At 64.3% G+C, this 21326-nt stretch overlaps 3 protein-coding genes across 11 annotated transcripts; 1 reads left to right on the forward strand and 2 right to left on the reverse strand.

Annotated features, from left to right (window-relative positions):
• The first annotated feature begins 604 nt into the window (after positions 1-604).
• RNF26 (ring finger protein 26) lies at positions 605-7664 on the forward strand. 5 transcript variants are annotated; one of them, XR_005953360.1, is made up of 3 exons: positions 605-1038; positions 1442-1641; positions 2238-3208. XR_005953360.1 is itself a non-coding variant. In XM_041413960.1 (3 exons), the coding sequence occupies exon 3, from the start codon at positions 4119-4121 to the stop codon at positions 5469-5471; it is 1353 nt and encodes a 450-aa protein (XP_041269894.1). In that variant the 5' UTR covers positions 642-1038; positions 1570-1641; positions 3837-4118; the 3' UTR covers positions 5472-7664. The 5 variants fall into 5 exon arrangements, 2 of the variants coding, with proteins under 2 accessions (XP_041269893.1, XP_041269894.1); XR_005953358.1 differs by having other exon boundaries at positions 1570-1641; positions 2155-3208; XR_005953359.1 differs by having other exon boundaries at positions 1570-1641.
• A 3862-nt stretch (positions 7665-11526) lies between these two features.
• On the reverse strand, positions 11527-14916 carry C1QTNF5 (C1q and TNF related 5). 2 transcript variants are annotated; one of them, XM_041413860.1, is made up of 3 exons: positions 13790-14916; positions 12808-13027; positions 11527-12305 (listed from the first exon to the last, which is right to left on the reverse strand). In XM_041413860.1, the coding sequence occupies exons 2-3, from the start codon at positions 13019-13021 to the stop codon at positions 11788-11790; spliced, it is 732 nt and encodes a 243-aa protein (XP_041269794.1). In that variant the 5' UTR covers positions 13022-13027; positions 13790-14916; the 3' UTR covers positions 11527-11787. The 2 variants fall into 2 exon arrangements, with proteins under 2 accessions (XP_041269794.1, XP_041269795.1); XM_041413861.1 differs by lacking the exon at positions 13790-14916 and having other exon boundaries at positions 12808-13778.
• Positions 14917-15018: 102 nt separating this feature from the next.
• LOC121340927 (membrane frizzled-related protein) lies at positions 15019-21296 on the reverse strand. 4 transcript variants are annotated; one of them, XM_041414036.1, is made up of 13 exons: positions 19249-21296; positions 19049-19160; positions 18747-18875; positions 18295-18456; positions 17974-18217; positions 17769-17899; positions 17515-17640; positions 17312-17388; positions 17028-17176; positions 16726-16856; positions 16214-16348; positions 15981-16108; positions 15019-15899 (listed from the first exon to the last, which is right to left on the reverse strand). In XM_041414036.1, the coding sequence occupies exons 1-13, from the start codon at positions 19300-19302 to the stop codon at positions 15675-15677; spliced, it is 1803 nt and encodes a 600-aa protein (XP_041269970.1). In that variant the 5' UTR covers positions 19303-21296; the 3' UTR covers positions 15019-15674. The 4 variants fall into 4 exon arrangements, with proteins under 4 accessions (XP_041269970.1, XP_041269969.1, XP_041269968.1 ...); XM_041414035.1 differs by adding an exon at positions 18546-18577 and having other exon boundaries at positions 17312-17640; positions 19035-19160; XM_041414034.1 differs by having other exon boundaries at positions 17312-17640.
• Between the last annotated feature and the right edge of the window lie 30 nt (positions 21297-21326).

Raw genomic sequence — 21326 nt, forward strand, 5'->3', positions numbered from 1 at the left:
GAAAATGGCCCCATTGTGCTGGCGCCGGCCGGGACAGGGCTGGGCACTCCCCGCACAATGGGGCAGATGATGGGCCAGCTGTGGGGTCTGGCTGTGGGGTCCTGGCCACGCTCATCCAGCACTTGCCAACGCCACCGGCTGCCCGGAGGAGCGGTCAGGGGGAACAGCCCTGCCCTGTGCTCCTGTCACCCGGCTTTTCCTGCTCCCTGCTGCCAAGGAAGGGAGGAGGAGCCGGGATGGGGACACAGCATCACTCCCTGGGCTTGCCTGCAGGGATCTCTTCCTCCCGGCTTTGTCTGCAGGGCTCCCCCGGGATGGCTCATTAGGATCATCTGCGAGAAAGCCTAATGAGAGATTAGCCCCTGGCAGGCCCAGCTTTGGGGGAGCCCCCCTTGCAGGGGATCCCTTTGGAGAGCTATGAGAAAGGTTCCCTGTGGAGAGGGATGGGGGCAACCAAGGAATGAGTGGGATAAGGCAGCAAGCAGGGCACAGTCCCACCAGGGCCCTGGGGAACGGTGGGGCTGGGCTGGCCAAAGAGCGATTTCTTCTTGCACGACTTTCCCATGGAAGAGGACTTGCCTTTCCCAGGGCTGTCTGGCCAGGCTCCAGGAGGAGATAGATATCCCAGCTTCCGTCGTGGGGAGACACAGAGCCCTCCAGAAACACGGCGAGCAGCCCTCGCGCTCCTGCTCTTGCACAGGGCTGCAGGGTGAGCAAGGTGAGGGAAGGTTGTGGCTGCTGGGCACGCAGGGCCAGGCTCCCTGCAGCTCCAGATCCTTCCTGAGGGCTCTCCCCAGCAGCCTCGGGGTGTTCCCTGCCCGCGGGGTACGTGCTGTGGGAGATCCTTCAGCCGCCCCTCCAAGGCCAGAGGAAGAGTGAGCCACAGCATCCTGGAGCGGAGCCCGAGAGGGGCCGGGGGATTTTCCGGAGCGGATGCAGCGAAATGAGCCATTGTTCCCGCCTGGGCTGCGAGCACGGGGCTGCAGGAGCCGCCTCGGGCTGCCAGCGCCGGGCAGGGGTGTTCTGGGGGCACCCGAGGTGAGGCAGAGCCCGGCAGGACCGGGCTGCCTGCCCCGGCCCGGCTCTCGGGGCTGCCACACGCCCTGCACCTGCAGGGGAGGGCACCCTGGGCATGGTCCCTGCTGCTCAGGCAGCTGGGAATGCACTGGGAGCGCTGGGAGTGCACTGGGAGCACTGGGAGTGCACTGGGAGTACTGGGAGCACTGGGAGCACACTGGGAGCGCACTGGGAGCACACTGGGAGTGCACTGGGAGTACTGGGAGCACTGGGAGCGCAGTGGGAGCACACTGGGAGAGCCCTGGGAGCACAGTGGGAGCACTGGGAGCATACTGGAAGCACACCAGGAGTGCACTGGGAGCACTGGGAACACTGGGAGCATACTGGGAGCGCTGGAGTGATGCCAGCAGGACCCACCCTCCAGAAATTCCCTGGAGATGTGCCCAAGGAGCAAGGGAGGCAGGAGAAGGGAATCCCCCCCGGCTCCAGAGGATCCCTCAAGCACCGGGACACGCAGCCCTGGAGCTGTTCCCTGTCTCCCTCTGCTTCCAGACGAATCCAGGAGGACTCGGCGAGGGCTGAGGCAGCCCTGGAGCTGGCGTCCTCTGCCTGCTGTTTTTTGGGGTGAGCTCAGCAGCGGGAGGGCAGCTCGGCGATGGAGCCGCGATGCAGCAGCCCCGCGGCCGGGCTCGGTGCCAGCTCAGCAGGGCAGGGCTGCCACAGGGAGCCACACTCGTGCTGGCTGGGCACCCTCAGGGGGGGCTCTGGTGGTCCCCGAGGGCAGCAGAGCTCCGTGCCCAGTGAGGCTGAGCAGGGGAGGGGGCTCACAAGGGGGGCACACCCCGTGTGCTGCCAGCAGCTCCACGGGCACGGCTGGGGGGGCACCCCAGACCTCCAGCAAGGGCATCGACAGCGGGGACTGTCCTTGTGAGGAGGGGTGCCACCCCCAGCCTGGCTGCCAGGCACCGTGCTGGGGAGCTCTGTGTCCCCGCAGAGCCCCGGGAAGGGTTTCCATCCAAAGCCCCGGGAAGGGTTTCCATCCAAAGCCCCGGGAAGGGTTTCCATCCAAAGCCCCGGGAAGGGTTTCCATCCGAAGCCCCGGGAAGGGTTTCCATCCAAAGCCCCGCTCTGTTCCAGCTGAATCGCCGTCCCAGCCCGAACTGCTGCCAGGTGTCCCCAGCCCCCTGCACCCTCCTCGCCCCCGTGCCTCTCTCCTGCAGGTCTGGAAGCTCTGGAGCTGGACATCCTCCCGGAATGAGAGCGGGCAGGGCTCCCCTGCATCCCGCGGGGCACGGAGAAGCCCTGCTCGGGAGAAACGAGCTCTGAACGCTGCAGGCGCTGCCCCCCCGGCCCGTGGGCGGTGGGGAGCCCACCAGGGTGCCCCGGGCACGGCAGGGCATGGGCGGGCAGCAGGAGCGGGGAGGGTGAGGCAGGTGCACAGCCGGAGGCAGGGAACGAGCGGAGCACGCCCAGCCCTTGGCTCGGCTCTCTTTTCCCTTCTCCTGTTTGGGAGAGAGATGAGAAATCCAAACATTACCATAAATGCTGAAAGCATCCTGACTCCGTCACGGGCGTGCGCTCCCTGGGGAGGCAGGGCTGGCGGGGACAGACAGCGCCACAGAGCCCAGGCACGGACGGACAGACAGACAGGGATGTGCCTCTGTGGCCCCTGCCCGGCTCAGGGAATCACCTGCAGGAAGGGGACCCCCGCTCCCTGTGGGGTTCGTGCCTTGCTGCCCGGGGTGTGGTGCTTCCCTCCTCGGCCCCCCTGGGCTGCACATGGCTTTGTCCTGGGTCATCAGCGCTGCTCGCCCTCTCCTTCCTTAAAAAGCCTCGGGCTTTAGGGCTGCATTTTCCTGAATTTGTCATCAGCTTCAGGGCAGCAGGGCTGGACCATCCCCTGGGGCACGGCAGAGCCAAGGCTTTGACAGCCCCACGCCCTGGCTGGGATCCAGCAGGGAGGGCAGGACCTGCTCCAGGGCTGTAACCTTGGTCTGAGCCATGGCCATGGCTTTATGTTCAAACCTCCTGCAGGAAGCTGCTTGGCCGGGTGACCCTGGGCTGACTCTGTCCCAAACAGGCCCAGGGGATCCTGCTGGCAAGTGCACACCTTCCCTGTGCCAGGGCTCAGGCTGGCACACGCCCCTCTCATGCATGGCCACTGCGGGTGTTGGGATCCCCCGGGCTGTTTGGAACCAGGGGCTGGCTTCAAGCCCTGCCCATCCTGCGCACTGTGCCTGCCCTGGCTCCCGAACCCCATCCCACCACTCCATCCCTTGTGCAAACCCCCTCTCCAGCTCTCCTGGAGCTCCTTTAGGCACTGGAAGGGGATCCAAGGTCCCATCCTTCTTCTCTTTTCCAAGCTGGACACCCCCTGCTCTCCCAGCCTGTCTCCAGAGCAGAGCTGCTGCATCCCCTGGGCATCCCTGTGCCCTCTCTGGGACTGGTGGGACATGGGGAATGGCTTCCCACTAACAGGGGGCAGGGTTACATGGGATATTGGGCAGCAATTCCTCCCTGTGAGGGTGGGCAGGGCCTGGCACAGGTTGCCCAGGGATGCTGTGCCTGCCCCATCCCCGGGAGTGCGCAAGGCCAGGCTGGACTGGGTTGGATCAATCCGGGATATTGGAAAGTGTCCCTGTGGGCGCTGTGCCTGCCCCATCCCCGGGAGTGCGCAAGGCCAGGCTGGACTGGGTTGGATCAATCCGGGATATTGGAAAGTGTCCCTGTGCCATGAGCTTTTCCTCCTTATGTAGCGATCAGGGGGATCCACTTCCACAAACAGATCAGGAGTTACATCGACAGTCTTCATTCCGCAGGTAAAAAAACTGCAAAAACCGACCTCTGGCGCGGAGGAGCGAACGGTCCGGGCCAACGGGCGCTACTGGCCCTTTAAATGAACGGCAGTGGGCGTGGCCAAGCTCGCCCCCCGCTGGAAGCCGCGCCCCCGCCGCATCTTGCGAACCGACCAATGGGCGGCGAGTCCGGGCGGAGCCCCCTCCGCTGATTGGCCGCGCGGCGCACGGCGGCGGGTGCCAAGATGGCTGCGCCCATGGCGGAGGGGCCCCGCGGCTGAGCTGCCGTACGGCCCCGCGGGGAGCATGGACGTGCTGTTCGCGCTGCTCCGCGGGCTGCGCCTGCTGCTCGACCTGCTGCTGCTGGTGCTCGACCTCAACTTCTTCCTGGTGTCCTCGCTGGTGTCCGCCCTGCTGTGGCTGCTGGCCGCGGCCTCCAGCCTGCCCGCGGCCGCGGCCGCCGCGGCGGTGGCGTGCTGGGATGCGCTGGTGCTGGTGCGCGGCTGCTGCGGGGCCATGGAGGGCATGAGGGCGGCCGGGCACCTGGCGTCGCACCTGGCGTCGCACGTGGCGCTGCGGGGCCGGGAGCTGGCGCAGCGAGGGCTGGGCGCCGTGCTGGGCTGCGGGCAGGCGCTGGGCCGGCAGCTGTGCGAGGCGCTGGCCATCGGCACCAGCCTGCTGATGTACCTGGTCAACAGCCTGGTCAACGTGTGTCTCATCGGCGCGCAGAACCTCTTCACGCTGCTCGCCGCCCTCTGGGACTCGCTGGCCGGGCCCGTGGTGAGGGTGGCCGAGCTGCTGGCGGCGTTCCTGGCGCACGTGTCCAGCGGCGCCATCGCCGTGTCCATCCTGCTGTGGTCGCCCTGCCAGATGGCCTTCGAGCTGCTCTGCTCCGCCGCCGACCTCTTCATCAGCGTCTTCTTCGTCAACGTCTACGGCCTGGGCTTGCTGCTGCTCATCGTGCTGGTCAGCGCCTTCGCCTTCAACCCCGGGCTGCTGTGGACGCTGACGGGCTACCTGCTGGGCTACTTGCACGCGCTGCCCTCCTTCCGCCGCCTGCAGCGGGACGCCTGGCGGCTCTACCAGGTGGCCGTGCTCACCCTGGGGGTGGCCGTGACCTCGCAGCCCTGGCGCAGGCTGGTGGACTGGATCCAGCAGGTGACCAACTGGAGCCAGGGAGGCAGGGTGGGGAACCAGGGCAGCGACCAGCGACGGGCCGTGGGCGCTCCCGGAGCTCCGGCCGCCGACAGGGTGACCCTGGGCCAGCTGCTGGCCGAGCTGGAGGAGCAGCTGGATGCAGAGCAGGGGCCGCGGCCACGGCCTGCCCTGAGCCGTGCTGGGGCAGGGCAGCGGCCCCAGACATCCAGGGAGGAGCCGGGCGCGTCGTGGTGGAAAGCCCCGAGGAAGCGGCAGCTGGACGCGACGGGCGGGAGCGCTGAGGGAGCTGACGACGACCCCTGGGTGCTGCTGAAAGAGCAAGAGGAGCGTAAGAAATGCGTCATCTGCCAGGACCAGACCAAGACAGTCCTGCTGCTGCCCTGCAGGCACCTGTGCCTGTGCCAGGAGTGCACGGAGGTGCTCCTGCAGCAGGACGTCTACCAGCGCAACTGCCCCCTGTGCCGCCAGGTGATCCTGCAGACCCTCAACGTGTACCTGTGAGCCCACGGGGGGCTTGGGCTGTTTTCCCTGGAGGTCAAAGGCACCCCTGTCTGCACTTCCCAGGGCTGCCTTGAGCAGCTTCCAAAGAACTGTGGATGGTGCTGGAAGGGCAGAACGCTGTGGGCTGTCTGCTGGTCACATTTGCTGCCTAACTAGGTTGTAGCTCTTGCTAGCAAGCACAATACTGATCTCTGCAGCGGGCTGGAAGAGTTACCTGGTTTTTTGTTGACAACTTTTGCTGTTTCAGGGCCCGTTGCCTCGAGCCTGCAGCCTGAGATCCAAAGCAGAGCGCAGAAAAATGCTCTGGTCCCTCCTAGCCAAAGCTGATGGAAGGTTACAGGCTGTGCCCTCCTGGCAATCACAGGGGCTGGTGCAAGGCAAGGGAGGTTTTTTTCCCAGGGTCTCACTAGAAAATTACCTGGCAGGCTGCATCCAGGCCTGTTTCCTCCTGCCACCATCAAAGTGGAGGAGCTCCATGGGAAAAGGGAGGAGTGCCCTGTTTGCAAGGCCCAGGGAGAGCCAGGAGCACACTCGAGTTTTTTAGTGTTTGCTGAACCTGGCTCTCAGCTGGAGAACAGGGTTTCTGGGGTACTTCATCACCCCAGGGCTTTGCTTTTCGAGGGATCTCTCTTGCCAGGACAGCGTGGAGCTGTGATGGGCTCAGCTCCCTGCAGAGCTCAGTGCTGCTGCTGCTTCCATGCATCACCTATGCAAGACTAGCGAGCACACGTCAGGCTACCCGCACGGGGAGGCTGGAGGGATCAGTCCCTCTGCAGGGCTGGTGGTGCTGCTTGGGGAACTCAGGAGTGGCCCCCCAGCCAGAGCTCCCAGCCCTGGCAGCAGCAGCAGCCCAGATTTGAGCCAAGGCTGGAGAATCCTCTCCAAAACCCACACATTTGCAGGCTAAGAGTGCCATGGAGCAGGGAGGGTCGCTCCAGAGCTTGCTGGCTCCTTCCCAGGCTGGGCTGGCTAGAGGGAGGAACTCCTTGGGAGGAGAGGGAACACCCCAAAGCTCCTGGGAGCTCACAGACATTCCAGCTCCAGGCACAGTTTCTGCACATCCGTGCTGTGGATCTGCAGTTGTGTGCGTGGAGCAGTACAGGACCACGGATATCTTGGGTTAGGGCAGGGCTGTACCTTTGTTTTGTCTCGTTGTCTGTCACCAGTGTAGCCACTTCCATTCAGAAGTGTCCCCTGAAGTCCAAGGAGTGCATCCCATCCTGGCTGGGGCAGGGCTGAGGTGGCTCATCCCAGCTTGGGCATCCAGCACCATTCCAAGAAATTGCTGGGCTGCAAGAGGGCCTTGCACTAAAAAGCTTTTCCTTTTCCAGCTGCTTGCCTGAGGTCAGCCACACGCCACAGCCAATTTTGGCTGGAGCCAGACCGGAGAGAGTCTTGACTCTGGACTGCAAGCCAAGAGCCTGAGGGCAGCTGGCATGCTTTTCCTTCTGTTTTCCTTCTTGATTAGCAATTTAAGCCAAAACAGAGGCAGCAGAGAGGCCAGGCTGTGCTGGGAGATGCCTCTGAGCTGTAAAGCTGAGCTCTAGCAAGGAACTGTCTTCTTGTTGAGTGGCTTTGCCCAGAAAGGCACTGCCAGGGCTGGTTGCTCCCACATTTCCTGGGAGCTGGAAGGATTCCTGGCCAAGCCAGGCTTTTGAGCACTGATGGGTGTTAGAAGGGCTCTCAGCTGCCTCCACTCCACTTCAAGGAGATGCAGAGCTCCCCGTTGCTCAAGCTCTTGTCCCTGTGCCTCCCCACACACCTCCCTTGTTCAGGCTGGCTCTCTCCAGCCACCAGCACTTGGGAGCAGCCAAACCCTCAGCAGAGGAGTGTGAGCCCAGGCTCTGGCCTGTCCCAGGCACTTGCAGGGCAGTCAGGGAGCTGCAGCTGGAGTCACTCAGGAGTGGGATTGTGGCCCTGCCACAGGCAGCAGCATTCCCTTGGGACCAGCTCATGGATCAGGGGGTGCAACGTTCCCTACATGAGTTACAGGCTGGGGGGGAAAGGACACCTCCCCAAAAGTGCAGTTTGTTCCCTTAACCCCTTTTTTGTTACTATTGTTATTATTATGATAGCAGTCACGCTTGTTTGTTTAGGGCCTGTTTGCTGTTTATAAGAGAAGGCTTTGCCTTAAGTTTAACTCTTTGCACTATGGACTAGATACTGAGCAGATTAAAATCTCCTTTACCAGAAGCTGGGCGCTGCCTCATTCTTGGGAAGGATTTTTTGGGGGAAATGTGTGTTTGTGCCTCCTTTATCCACCCCTGGGCTCCATGGAAAGCCCATCACTCCCCACAAAGGCTCAACATCACCTGCAGGCTCGGGGGTGTTTGCCTCCAGACCAGCAGTGCTGTGGGATACCCTGGAGCCAGGGAAAATCCAGCACCCAGGAGGTGAATTCACACCCAAATCCACTCTGGGTGGGCTTTTAGAGCTGGCAGCCCCCAACTCCTGCTCTGCCCACCCACAGTGAGAGGAGATGGTTGTGAATACACCACACGAGGGGACAGGGAGGAGGGGCTGGGGTCTCCCAGTGTGTTCCAGGCTGGCAGAATGGGACATGTTCATTCCTGTTCCTGCACTGATGCCTCAGACTGTCCCTGGGATGGGGGCAGCACGGGGCTGGGTCTTGCCTTGCAGAAAGGCTGTGGCAGGCTCAGGGTTACTGAGCAGATGCATTTCCTGCAGCTCCTTGGCTCGGAGCTGAGCTCCTGGCAGGTTGCTTTGTGCTTTTAAGCACTCTCTGCTTCCCCAGCATCCTCATAAATTGTTTGGAAAACAGGACTCTGATGGGCAGAGACTCCAGGAGTCCTGGCTTGCCCTGCCCTGGCAGGGCCATGCCAGCAAAGTGGCTCATTTTAATCAGGATGGAAACCAAGAGAGGGGAGATGGGAGCTGCTGGGAGGCCAGAAAGAGGCAGATATCTGCTCAGGCACAGGCAGGAGGGCAGTGCTGGCAGATAACTGGGTAAACTGAGGCACTTCTCTGGCTCCTAGGGTGTGACCTGAGGCTGGCTGGGCACCTGGGGAGGCTGCAGAGGGGGCAGGAGGGTGGGATCGGCAGGGAATGTCTGTCCTGCCCTGCCCAGGCAGCCCCGGCAGGGGATGGGAAGGGCGCTCGGCCACCTCAGGCCACCGCAGCCGAGCTTTCCCAGAGAGGACAGGATGTGCAGGACACGGCCCTCCCCCGGGAGCCATCGTGCACACACTTGGCTCAATCTCTGCTCAAGCAGCCCGCAGTTGCAGGAGGAAAATGCAACCACCTCCGTGCTAATGGACAAGCTGGGTGAGCCCTGCCCGCCCCGGCACTTCGGGTTTGGTGCAGGGCTGCACAGCCCGGGCCGCTCCAGGACAGATTTGGACTCCTCGGGGTGTTCCCTGCTGCAGAACGTGCTTGGGAGGCTCCCACACGAGCCAAGCTGGCTGCTCTCAGCTCATCAAAGTGCCCAGACCCTTCCCCAAGGAGAGAGCAGCGCGATGCTGCCCAGTTTAGGAGCACCGGGGTGGTGGGCTCTGGCAGCCCGCTGAAAGCAGGAGCCCCCAGGCGCTGGGAAAAAAATCTCTTTATCAGCCCAGCTGCAACTCCCCCTCCCTAATGAGCCTCTCGCCACAGCCTGGGGACAAGAGGCACGGTCTGCCCGCCGGCGGGGAGCGCAGATGCGGCGCAGCAGGAGCGGGAATGATACCCGGCCGGCAGGGAGGGAGCAGGTGAGGATCTGCAGCAGAACCGCGGGGAGCCTTCGGGCTGCTGCCGGCTCCAGCTTGGGCTCTCATTAGCGAGCCAGCGCAGGGAGCCTCAGCAGCTCCCCGACCGCGGTGCCTCGCAGCCTCGGGGACACCGAGGTCACCCAGCCCAGAGCAGCTTGCTCGGTTCTGGGGACAGCAGGGTTGCCGGTGTCTCCGTGGGGGGAGACTCTGCTGCCCCTCTGAGCAGCCCGTGGCAGGGTTTGATCAGCACCTCTCAGCCCTGCTCGTGGGGGTGGACCTGAGTTTGGAGGAGCTGATCCTCTCCAGGCCATGGGATTCTCCCAGGGACATCCCTGAAGGAGCCAGTGTCTGCTCTCCTGAAATCCAGGCTTGTGGTCCTTTTCTTGCCCACCCCGCCCCCACGTGAGCAAGGATTGTCCCCTCCCCTGCCATGCCCAGGTTAAAGGTCTCCTTACCAGGTCAGCAGTCCTGAAGATGTCTGGGAGTGTTCCCTGTCCCTCAGCAGCCATGGGGCCTCTGAACCTGGGCCATAACCAAACTTTTGGGTGGAGCAGGAGCCATCCTGCTGCTGCCAGGAGTCACCAGGCCACCCTTCACCTCTGGGGCATTTCCACACTCTGACACCATAAGCCCTGTGCAGCTGTAGGGCCTCAGACATGGCCCAGTTGATCTCTTTAATCTCTGGTGCCTGCTGACCTCCTCAGGTGACCTTGGAGTGCCAAGGACACGAGTGCTGCTCTGAAAAGAGGCGCTGACATTTATTTTTGTTTCTAAAAACCCACAAAGCAACCACAAAAACCTCAAAAGAAATGACAAAATTACCTAACTGCTGCCTCTGTGAGCTGCACTCAGCACCTGTGGGCTCAGCCTGGCTCTTTTATAGGCTCCTCTCTTGCCCTGGCTGAGGGATGCTGGTCCCTCCCTAGCCTGGGCTCTGCTGGAGCAGGGTCTCCAAACTCTCCTAACTCAGGGAAGCTGGCAGAGCTCATCTAAAGCACCTGGAGCTTACTAGGAACTTGTCAAAGTCTCCTGTGGCTCTCCTTCCTTTTTCCTTTTCCTTTCCTTGCCCTCTTCCTCATCCTCCCTAGGCAGCAGCAGACACCCTCACATTCTCACAGGGCTCCCCCTGATCCCAGACAGTGTCCACACAGCCAAGAGCATCCCAAAGGAAGCAGAGCCCAGGAGCTGCCGTGGCTGCCTGTGCTGAGCCCGCTCCCCCACATCGTGCCAGGGACCAGGGAATGCTCCCAGCCCCCACCCCCCTCTTCCAGAAATTCGCTTTCCTCCTCCCAGAACAGCCATCGATCTGCTCTGCGGCGGTGTCGTTTGCCTCCTGAGCAGCTCTGCTTACAGAAGAAGCCATCTCCAACCCAAACAGAGGCTTCCGCTGACACCCGCCCCCGGCGCTGCCCGAGGGGCTGGGGGGAGGCTGCAGCGGAGCCCCTCTGCCCCCCAAAGGGGCACGGAGGTGTCCCCCAGCACCTCCACACGTCCCCACGGGCTGGGGGTGGCCCGGGCAGGTTGCAGTGGTGTGCCCATGGTCCTCAGTGCCGCAGAGGGGTGGCACTGGCCCTGTTGGGTGGCATGCGGTGCCATCCTGCTGCAGCCCCCGGTGAGCAGGGACACGGGGTCCGCTCATCCCGACGGGCACAGCTGTACTCCTGGGGGCCCATCCGGCACACATGGGGGGCAGTGGGGGATCCGGGGCAGAGGAGGGGTGGCTGTCCGGCTGTGTTCGGAGTTCCAGGGCTGGGGAACGCTGCAAGGTCCCGCTGGCACGGCCAGAAGAGCCGGTCCCAGCTGGCACCCTACAGCCGGGCAGGGCAGAGTCCCAAGCCCATTAAGGGGTTCGGCCGCTGGCCAAGAGCCCCCTCCCCGGCTGATCCCCTCAGGGACCTATTTTGGGCAAGGAATGAGGAAGCTCTTCATTCCCCTGCTAAAAATAGCGACCTTTCCCAGCGGCGGGTCACCGCTTTCACACTGGGGCGGGGGGCTCGGCCAGCCCCGTTCTGGGACTGACGGGCCAGCCCCGGACCCGCGGCTCCGCTCCCCCCGGGGTGGCCCTGGCAGCATGGGGACCCTCCCATCCGGCGGGACTCGGTCCTCGGGGGGACCCCGGGGGTGCTCCCGAGCCTTGGGGAGGTGCCGGGGGCGGTGGCAGCGCTGCGCTCACGACTCAAGGACGCCGATGCCACCATCTAGCGGCTCTCGCTGGCCCTGCGGGGACATCCCGACACGGTGGCCCCGGCCCGGAGCCCCCAGGCAGGGCTGCGCAGCCCCCTCCGCCCCCGGGGGTCCCGCGGCACGCAGGGGCGCGCAGGCAGGCGGCACACGCGGAGATGAGCAGCCCTTTATTGAGGGGAGGGATGGGGCAGGACCCCCGGGACGGGCTCCTGGCCACTCAGCCCGGCTTGCCCTGCCCTGGGGGTGCCCAAAATAACAGCGAGCTCTGACCCAGCGCTGCTCCAGGGGGGCTCCGTCACCCCCGCGATGGCACAGGGAGCGTTTCTGTGCCCCGAACGGGGCAGGGGTCGCGCTGCCCCGGCTCCCACCGCGCTGGGGGCTGCGAAGGGGCACCTGCCCGGCCCCACCCGCAGCCGAGGGCTGGCTCAGGCGAACACGGCGGAGTTCTGCCAGTAGGAGTAGACGAGGAAGCCGGTGAAGGTGCTGTCCGTCTTGACGCTGGCGTAGAAGCCGATGTAGTCCCCCACCCCTACCTGCACCCACACCTCATCCTCGGGCTCCAGGCGGACCAGGGTGCCCCCAGAGAGCGAGGTGGGCTTGGGCCAGTTGCCGTAGTACTGGAAGAAGGAGGCGATGGAGTGGCCGTTCTTCATGATGTCGAACTGCAGGCTGGTGCGGTACACGGTGGCGTGCACGGCGAAGTAGTACAGGCCGGGCACCTCGCAGGTGAACTTGCCCGTGGCCGGGTCGTAGTGGCCCTGCTCGTTGATGAGCACCACGTCGAAGAGGATGGGCTGGTCGGCCAGGGGAGGGCTGCGGGACTCGGAGCGCTTGGCGCTGAAGGCGGAGCGAGGAGCCACGGCGCACTCGCCCTGAGCGCCCTTCTCGCCGTGCAGCCCGTCCACGCCGGGGCTGCCCACCTCCCCGCGGGGACCGGGCACTCCTGGGGTAGGCAGGAGGGGCAGGGTCACCTCTAAGTCACCAACACAGCTCCTCCACCCCTCCTGCCCAGTCCCAGTTGCACCAGTTCCCTGCCACAGCTAGGCACTGCGTGGGGAGGGATGGGTGTGTAATCAGCCCAGCATCAACAAATCTTTGGAGGAACACTCACAGGCTGGGGGAAAGCCCAGCCCAGGAGCCAGGGCAGGGATTATACAATTCCTGGTGGTCCCTCCTAAAGCAGGGCTGGAAGGGTGGGGTGGCATTTGGGATGGGGACAAATGCGGCTTCACCAGTGACAGAGAGCTGCTGCCTTTTGCAGAACACAGGGGCACGGCAGGCAGGGCCAAGGGGTGGTGGTGGCATGGGAGGGGCACTTCTGCAGGATTCATTCTCTGTTTGGCAATTTGTGCCAGCATGCAGGACTCACCCCCTGGCATGAGGACGCTCCCCATGGGCAGGGAATGGCAAATCCCCCTCCCCAGCTGGGATCTCTCCTTTCTTACCAGGAGGGCCCATCTCGCCCTTCTCCCCTGGCATCCCCATGGCTCCATCCCGGCCATCTCGTCCGTCTCTGCCTGGCAAACCCTGGCCCCCGTGCAGGCCCGGGGTCCCCGGGATGCCCGGCTGCCCTGAGCACAGCCCAGGGATCTTGTTGTCTTCGATCTGCAAGGAGCCGGTGATGAGCCCGAGGAGGAAGAGGAGGAACAGCTGCTTCATCTTGTCCTGGAGGCGGGGCAGAGAGGGATCACAGCTCTGGGGACCACACTGAAGAGGGTTGTGGGTGCCTGACAGGGAGTGTGGGGGGTCAACAGGGGATATTCCCCCCTTCTTTTCCCTTTACCTTTTGGGCTGCTCCTCTCAGCGAGGCCCCGGTGCTGCCTGCACCTGCCACAGCATCCCGTGTGCCACCACAGCACCCTGCAGCCCCGGGACAGCTCAGGACGTGTGTGGGGCGTGGGTGTAGGGCAGGAGCTGTGGCAGTGGCTTTGTGTGTGAGGCTGGGGGCTCTTTGGGGTGGGCACTGCCCCCATCGTGCCCAGCTACGGCGGGGAACGGGCAGGGGGATTTGGGGCTGGGGGCTGGTGAGCGTGCCTGGGGTGGGGTTGTTGCCTCTGGGGGCGGCAGCCCGGAGAACGCGGGGCCGTGTCGTGGCCCTGCCCTTGGCAGCATCCCGGCTGCCGGCGGCTCCGCTCCACCCCCGGCCGGCTGCAGCATCCCCGGCCGCGCCGGACCACCCCCCGCTGCCGGGACCACCCCCCTGCCCGGGCTGCCCCCAGCCCTTCCCACAGCAGCGCAGCGAGGGCTGAGCCCCAGGGCCAGCGCTGGCCCCCTCCCCGTGGCCTTGACCCAGAGGAGCTGCTCTCTTCCCCCTCCACGACGGCAACAAAGAGGAAAAGGAGGAGAAAAGTGTCTCTCCTCCGCCCAGGCGCCGGAGCCAGGAAGCCAGGGAGTCCCAGCTCCCCCCGGCTGGGTATCCCCACTCACTGTGATCCTGTGCTCCTGTCTGGGACCTCGCTGCTCGCCGCTGTGGAAGGGCTGAGGCTCTTCCTGGCCACTTGGCTCTGACGAAGGCCCTAAGAGAGGCAGCCTCTCCACCCCCCCTCCTCCCCACGTCTCTCCTCCCAAACTCCAAAGGAAATCAAGGGCTTTGGGAGCCAAAAGCTACAAGACAAGGGGAAAAAGAAAAATAATCCCATGATGTCGGAAGTGCTGTAAGCAGGGGGAAGGGAGAGCACTGCAAACAGCCCAACCGAGGGAGAGGAGGCACAGGATGGGAACCTCCTCAGCTGGACAGGGCTGGGCACCAGGGCAGCAGGGTGGAGAGGAGGAAAACAGGGAGAACAGGCAGCAGAGGGAAAGAAAACAAGATAAAGGGTGAAGAGGAGAGCAATCCAGCAAGGCAGAGAGAGATGGAGTGGCAGAAAGGAGAGGGAGCTCTCAGGGTGTGCGGGTGCCCTGACTGGCAGCTGAGCTGAGGCAAAGGGATGGCAGAACACACACTGCCTGGCAGTGCCAGCCCTGGGAGCACGCAGGGGAAGGCGCAGGATCCATCTGGGCAGTCCCAGCACGTTGGGCTGAGCGTGCAGGGCAGGTGGAAGGGCGGGCAGAGCAGCGCTGTGCCCGTGCCAGGAGGCAGGGCTGGCCCCGGGGACTGCGGAGCACGCGGCGAAGCTTTCGAGGCGCTCCCAGCTCGCCTTAAACTCGTTCCAGCGCCGAGTGCGTCCAAGGGACACGGTCACACGCTGGCCAGAGGGCGGGCTTGCGGCTGGGGATGTCCCTGTGCCCAGCAGCACAGGGACATGAAGGGAGAGAAGGAGCTGGGGGGCTCAAACCCCCCGAGCTGGTTGGGAGTGGCAGGTCCGTGCTGGGTATGGGGGCAGAGCGGTGCTGACACCAGTGGGTCCTGACCCCAGAGACCCCAGCCAGGCTGGGGATTTCTACACATGCTCAGGGTAGTGGGAAACACAATGGCACTCTCTCCTCCCCGTGCCACAGCCTGCAGTGGAGCTGGGGACATTGCCAAATGTTCCTTCCAGACCTGGATGCCCATGGCCAGGCTGGGTGCTGGCAGGAAGCCACCTCTCTCCTAAGGTGTGAAGGGACTGTTGTTTTTGGCCAGCTGGACACTGGTTTGTGGCCATGGGTGTTGCCAGGCTTGTGGCTACGAGGGTGGCCTTCAGCCAGCACAGCCAGCTCAGCCAGCTCAGCCAACAGAGCTACTTCCACTCTTGGTGGTGCAGGATCCCTTCCCTACACCATGGGGCCACCAACTGAAACCCCTGTGAGACCCATCCGTCTCCCTGGGACCCTGCAAGCCCCCTGCCCAGTGAGGGCACAGCCAGCTGCCCACTCTCCCCTGCAGTCTCCCCTGTGCCCCTCCATCCCTGCTCAGATCCCTGCCCCATCCCTGCCTTCCCTCCCTCCAGCCATTCCTCAGTTTCCCTGGGATCTGGCAGCACCCCCACACAGACCCCAGATGAGTCACCTGCTCCTTTGGGTTTGTCAGCTGCTCACGCTGTTTATTCTGCTGGATTTGGGGCTGTGGGACACGGGCAGCCCTGGGCTCCTGTCCCTGCAGCCTGGCTCACCTCTGCCCAGCCTTGCTCTGTTTGGGGAGCATTAACCCTTTCCCTCGTGCCCCTCCAGCACAAGCCTTTCCCTGTGGGATATGTCACCTGCTCTCTAGGGAAATGGAGTTTTGGGCAAGCCCGTGGCATCCAGGCACCACGGCAAGCACTGAGCACAGGGCCTGACCCCAGGGCACCTGAGGGGCCACCCCAACAGCTGGGTATTTACAACAGGGAGAGCACAGGAGGGACATTTGGGGTGGGGAGGGTGGTTCAGCCCCTGCTGCTCTCCTCTCGCCGGCTCAGGGCTGGAAGCACTCTACGGGGTCGCTGGAGTCGGGCAGGATGTTGCAGTTGATGGGCCAGAGGATGCCGAGGAGGCCGAGGGACTGCCGGCAGCGCAGCTCCGCCGCCAGGCACACGGCCCGGCAGGGCTGCAGCACGCCCCCGTCCGGGATGCACTTGGGCACGAAGAGGCTGCAGATGAGCAGGCGGAGGTGCTGGTAACACGCCAGCTCCATCAGCGTCTGCGGGACAGCGGGGACAGCGATGTGAGCCCAGCACGGCAGGCTGAGGACAGCCCCGCGGGCAGCCCCCGGCCAGCTCACCTGGTAGTCCTGCAGCACCTCGGCGGCTCCCTCCTGGTCCGGGATGGCCAGCCAGATGTTGGGGAAGGAGGTGGCGTTGTAGCCCAGCCCCAGGCACATCTCCACCTCCACGGGCTCGCAGACAGACCCTGCCACAGGGAGAGGGGATTCGCTTGTGCCAGCGGCAGGGCTGCCAGCGTGTGCCCGGGGCCAGCTGGGCTCGGGGCGGGGCACCCAGGGGTGGTGGCACTCACCGAAGGCAGGATAGGACACCCCGGTGCAGTTCAGCTCGTCAGTGCCGTCGGGGCAGTCGTGCCAGCCGTCACACACAGATTCCAGCGCCCGGCACTCGCCATTCCCACAGGAAAACTCCGCAGGGCTGCAGGTCTCTGGAAGGGGAGAGGGCAGGGCATGGCTGGGAGTCAGCGTGTTCCCATGCTGACCACCCCTGGCTTCCTCACTGTGCAGGGGATCTGGCAGATGCAGTTTAGGGAATCCCAAATTCCCTGGGTTTTTTGGGGCAGCCCTCAGGTCATGGATGATGCCTCTGTGCAGGTGATCCCTCCCAGGTCCCATGCCCAGGGCTGTAAGGTTATAGACTAAACCAGGTGAGAAGGGGCCCCAGGGCCTTTTGCTCCAAGCAGGGCCAGCTTTGGAGCAAGAGCTGTTTTTCCCAGGTTTCTATCCAGCCTGGCCTTGAAGCCTCCCAAGGATGGAGGTGGCACAACCCACCCTGGACAGCCTGTGCCCCCGCTTAGCTACCTACTCTCCGTGGCATTGCGGGCTTGGTAGGTGGCAAAGAACCCCTTATCTGCAACTCCCTCGTCTGCCACGAAGAGGACGGTCATGACGTGCCGTGAGGAGGTCAGGGTGGGTGGCAGCTGGTGGCCACAAAACCTGCCGAGATCATGGGACAGGAGATGGGGTCAGGGGGCTGACCAGCACCTCCCCAAACCCTGCCTTTTGGTGGCTCCTCCCCACCATCCAGCCCCGTGCCTCAGTTTCCCCAGGTAAGCCATGGCTCCTGTGTCACCAGGGTGGCACAGCAGGCCCGGGGGTGTCGGGTACCTGCCCATGAGGCTGGCGGTCCCCGTGCCCGCGCTGTCGTGCACCTCCACGAAGTCGAAGCTGCAGTCCTCGTGCGACTCCAGGCTGAAGTTGTGGAAGTGCAGGTCGATGACGTGGCCCAGGGGCACCGAGATCTGCCAGAGGCACAGCTGCGGGGCGGGGGGGCAGCCGGCGACACCCGTGAAGCTGGGCAGGGGCACCCCCAGCTCTCCCCGGGGCCGGGGTTGCCTTCCTCCCCTCCCACCCTCGCCCTCCCCGTGCTCCCACAGCGCCCCTTCTCTCACCTGCTGGTGCGGGTATGGCTGCGGGTGGTTCGGGGTGGACAAGTGCCCCTCCAAGGCGGTCAGCGGTCCCCCACATTCTGGAGGGGGGCACACACACACAGATTTTCCCCTGCCCCTCTCCCTTCCCTCCATCTCCCCGCTCCCGGCCCATCCTCGGTGCCGGGGGGGGCTGGGGGCTGCGGGTGGGGGTCTGTCCCTCCCACCTTTGTGTTTCAGGCTGCAGTTGGCCTCGTCGCTCCTGTCCGTGCAGTCGTGGAAGCCGTCGCACACGAAGCCCAGCTGGAGGCAGAGCCCGCGGTCACACAGGTGCTCGTCCCAGGCGCAGCTCTCTGCACGCAGCCACAGACACCCAGGCTGGAGGGGGGGTTCCGCCGGGCACCCTCCCCTCCCCGCTGGCTGTCCCCACTCCCTGCCAGCCGGGAGGGACCCTGGCAGTGCCCTGGGTGGGGGCACTCACTCTCGGCGGGGGCCACGGCGCGGTAGCGGGCGCTGAAGCCCTGGGCGCCCACGCTGCTGTCGGACACGAAGGTGACCCGCAGGCGGTTCGAGTCGGTGTTGAAGGTCGGGGGGGGCACGTTGCCACAAAACCTGGGGGCACAGCAAGGGCTGGCACCGCTCGCTGCCCCCACACTGCCACGCTCCCCAGGTGTGAGGAGCCCTACCTGGTCGGGCTGTCCCGAGCCGGGGAAGGGGCAGTGCCGCCGGTGCCCGGCTCTTCGTAGAGCTCCAGGCGGTCGAAGAGGCAGGAGGCCGTGCTCTCCACGCTGAACGTCTCCATCCTCAGCTGGATGGCGAGGCCGGCGCTCACCTCGATGCGCCAGATGCAGAGGGCGTTAGGGGGGTAGGGGCCGGGGTAGTTGGGGGAGCTGAAGGAGCCCTCGGGGCCCCGCAGGGTCCCTCCGCAGGCTGAACGAGAAAACAGCGTGGGTATGAGCTGGAGCAGGGCACCCTCATCCCGAGACGCTGCCCCACTCGGGACTTACCCGGTGCTGCTGTGCGGGCCGTGGGCAGCCCGCTCTCGGTTGGGGTGGCAGCTGTTTTGGGGGCCGGGGGGTCCCTTCGGATGGGTGTTGTGGCGGTGGTGGCAGTGCCGCGGGCGGGCAGGGCCGTGGCCGGGGCGCCGGGGGGATGTGGGGACGTCAGCTCTGTGCCCAGGGAAGAGCAGGGATTGCTCAGCCCCAGCGGGGAGGGAAGGGGCTCAGGAAGCCCACCCAGCCCTGTGCTCCCACCTTACCCACAGGTGTGCAGCTCCCAGGGGATCCCGCGCTGCTGGAACACATCCCACGGACAAGGAAATCCCCCTTGCTCCTGTGCATGGGGTCACCCTCTCCCCCCAGGGGCAGACAGGGGGTGTGCTGTGGGTGCCCCCCTCCCACCGTGAGCCGGTTCTGTGTCCCCCACCCCAGTGACAGCCACCTCCCGGCTCGGCACTCACGGTGGATGACGATGCCGAGCAGGAGGGCGATGAGGAAGAGCAGGATGGCGCTCATCAGAGCCACGCAGAGCCAGGTGAACTTGCAGTCGGCGCGGTACCTCCAGCCCACCTGTGCCCACAGCTGCTGGCCTGGAGGCGAGGACAGCGGGCAGAGCTGCTAAGCCATTCCCGCACCTCCCTGCCCGGCGGGCTCAGCCCTCGCTGGGCGCGTCCCCGCCGTGCCGATGTGTCCCCAAGCAGCCCCAGCACCCCGCTCCTGCAGCCCCATGGGCAGGGGTGTGTACAAACCCCCAGGCTGGTACCGAGGCCGTCCCGGCGCGGTGCGGGGCCGGTCCCATCCTTGTCCGGCGGGTGCTCCGCGCTCGGTGCCGCCCGGGGCTCCTCGCCCTCAAAAACGGGGTTGCAGAACTCGGTCTGTGGGACAGCGAGCGCGGGTGGCACCCTGGGGACCCGCGGGGGGACCCGCGGGGACCATCAGCAGCGCCCACACCCCCAGCCCTACCTTGCTACCGTCCAGAGCCTCGGGGCAAAGCGTGATTTCGGTGAAGTCTTTCATGGCAGCAGGAGGTTCCCGGCGCAGCCTGGCTAAAACGCTGCCCAGTGCCCTGTGCCCCCCAGCGCCACCACCCGCTCCTCCCCAGCTGCCCCCATGGGTTCCGGGGCGGGGGTGGTGGCAGTGCCAGCTCTACACGTGGCAGCCCAGCGCCGGAGCCCACCCGAGGGCCATGCCCGCCGCGCCGGGAGTGCGGGGAGCCCCGGGAGGCAGCAGCAGCCCCAGTCCCCTCCGCAGGCCCCTTCCCCCTCGCCCCGTTAATCCAGCTCAGCTGAGGATGCCGAGGTCAGGCTCTGGCACGGAGAAACAGCGTCTTAAAGGGGAACGAGTGCTCGCACCCATCCCGCTGGGAGCCCATCCCCAAGAGACCCCGCTGCTGGGGTCCCCACACGGCACCTTGGTTTTCCAGCAGGCTCCTCACTGCTCAGGGCAGCGCTGAAGGGGCCGTGTTGGGGACCCCAGGCTGAGCATGTCCCTCCTGCCCTCTCTGGGTGCCTGGGCCCTGCCACCTGCATTCCTGCTGCCCCTTAATGCCCGTCTCCTTCCCTAAGCAGGGGAGAAAAGGGCCATTGTTCAGGGGTTTTGAGGGAACAGTGCGGGCACCGGGGAGCTCCGTGGGGCTGGAAATGCTCCTTCTGCCACCTGGAGCCACATCTCCCTTGCTGCAGGCAAGCCCTGAGTTGTTCTGGTCCATGGGTGCCCCTGGGGCTCCACCGGCGGCAGCTCCCCACCCCCTGCCAGACCACCCAGAGACAAAACACACGCACCCAGCGCCCTGTTCAAGCTCAGATTTATTCCTGCACGAGTCTCCCTTGTATGAGACACTTCCCACCCGTCTTGCTTACACAGTAAACAAGCCACCTGCCAAGCAGCATCGCTGCCCCAGCCCAGCTCCTGCCGCGGGCAGCCCCCCTTTCCCATCCTGCCCCCCCTGAGCCCCGCTGGGATGCCCCAGGCTGGGCAGGATGCTGGTGCCAGCGCTCAGCCCGTGCCCGCAAGGCAGCGAGGGCGAAGCCGGCCGGGTGTGGGTTGGATGGAGCTGCCTCGAGGGCTGGGATGGTGCCCGTGTCTCCTCCCGCTGCACCTCAGGCAAGGCAGGACGGGGAGGAGAATAAATTAAAGGCTAAAAAGGCCACTGGCATTTGCTAGCTGGAGGACAGAGCAGCAGGGTGGGTCCCCGGGCACCCAGGAGGGCTCCTGATCACAGGGAGAAAAAAGCCCCGATTGCAGATGGTCCCGGAAAGCCACCTTCCTCCCCTCCCTCTCTGTGTGACCCCCGCGGCCCCCCGCTCCCCTAAATGGTTTAAGGCACCGTCGTATGAGGAGGCAGGTAAAAACCTACCCGGAGCAGCCCCGGCACAAGTCCCTGGAGAGGCAGGAAGCAGCGGGGGGCTCCAGGTTGAAGCGAAGTCCATTATAAATACATATAAATTCCACAAAATGTTTTCCTCCCTCCTGTCCGTGAGTCTGGGCTCAGGCTGCTTTGAGGAGTGTGTGTGGGGCAGCTGCAGGGGATGTGCTGCCTGAGACAGGACGGAGGCCACGGAGGGCTGGAGTCCTTTGCCAGGAGGTTTGGAAGTGCTGGGAGGAGACCGGGAGCAGTTCATGGATCCTCTGGGACGGCCAAGCAGATACAGGAGTGGCAAGAGGTCAGGAGGGATGTGTGAGGCTCTCCTGGGTGCTGTCCCAGGGGAGAAGAGGTCCTGGTTGAGTCAATGGGACAGGTGGCCCCATTCCTGTAGAGTCCCTTGCTCAGGATTTTTATTACACACCGAAAAAAAAAAGAAAAAAAAAGAAAAAAAAGGAAAAAAGAGGGATAAAAAAAGAAAAGAAAAAGAAAAAAGAAAAAAAAAGAAAAAAAAAAGGAAAAAAGAGAAAAAAAAAAAAGAAAAAGGAAAAAAATAATAAAAAAAGAAACTAAAACCCCGAGGTAAAAACCAAATGCCAGCAATCAGAAGGCGCCTGAGCTGCCTGAGCCCTGTCCTGTCACGAGTCCCTCCTCAGTTTGGAGCTGGGATGTCCTTGCC

This window comes from Onychostruthus taczanowskii, unplaced genomic scaffold (genome assembly GCF_017590055.1).
Source record: "Onychostruthus taczanowskii isolate IOZ18803 unplaced genomic scaffold, ASM1759005v1 scaffold43, whole genome shotgun sequence".
In the NCBI taxonomy this organism is placed as follows: domain Eukaryota; kingdom Metazoa; phylum Chordata; class Aves; order Passeriformes; family Passeridae; genus Onychostruthus; species Onychostruthus taczanowskii.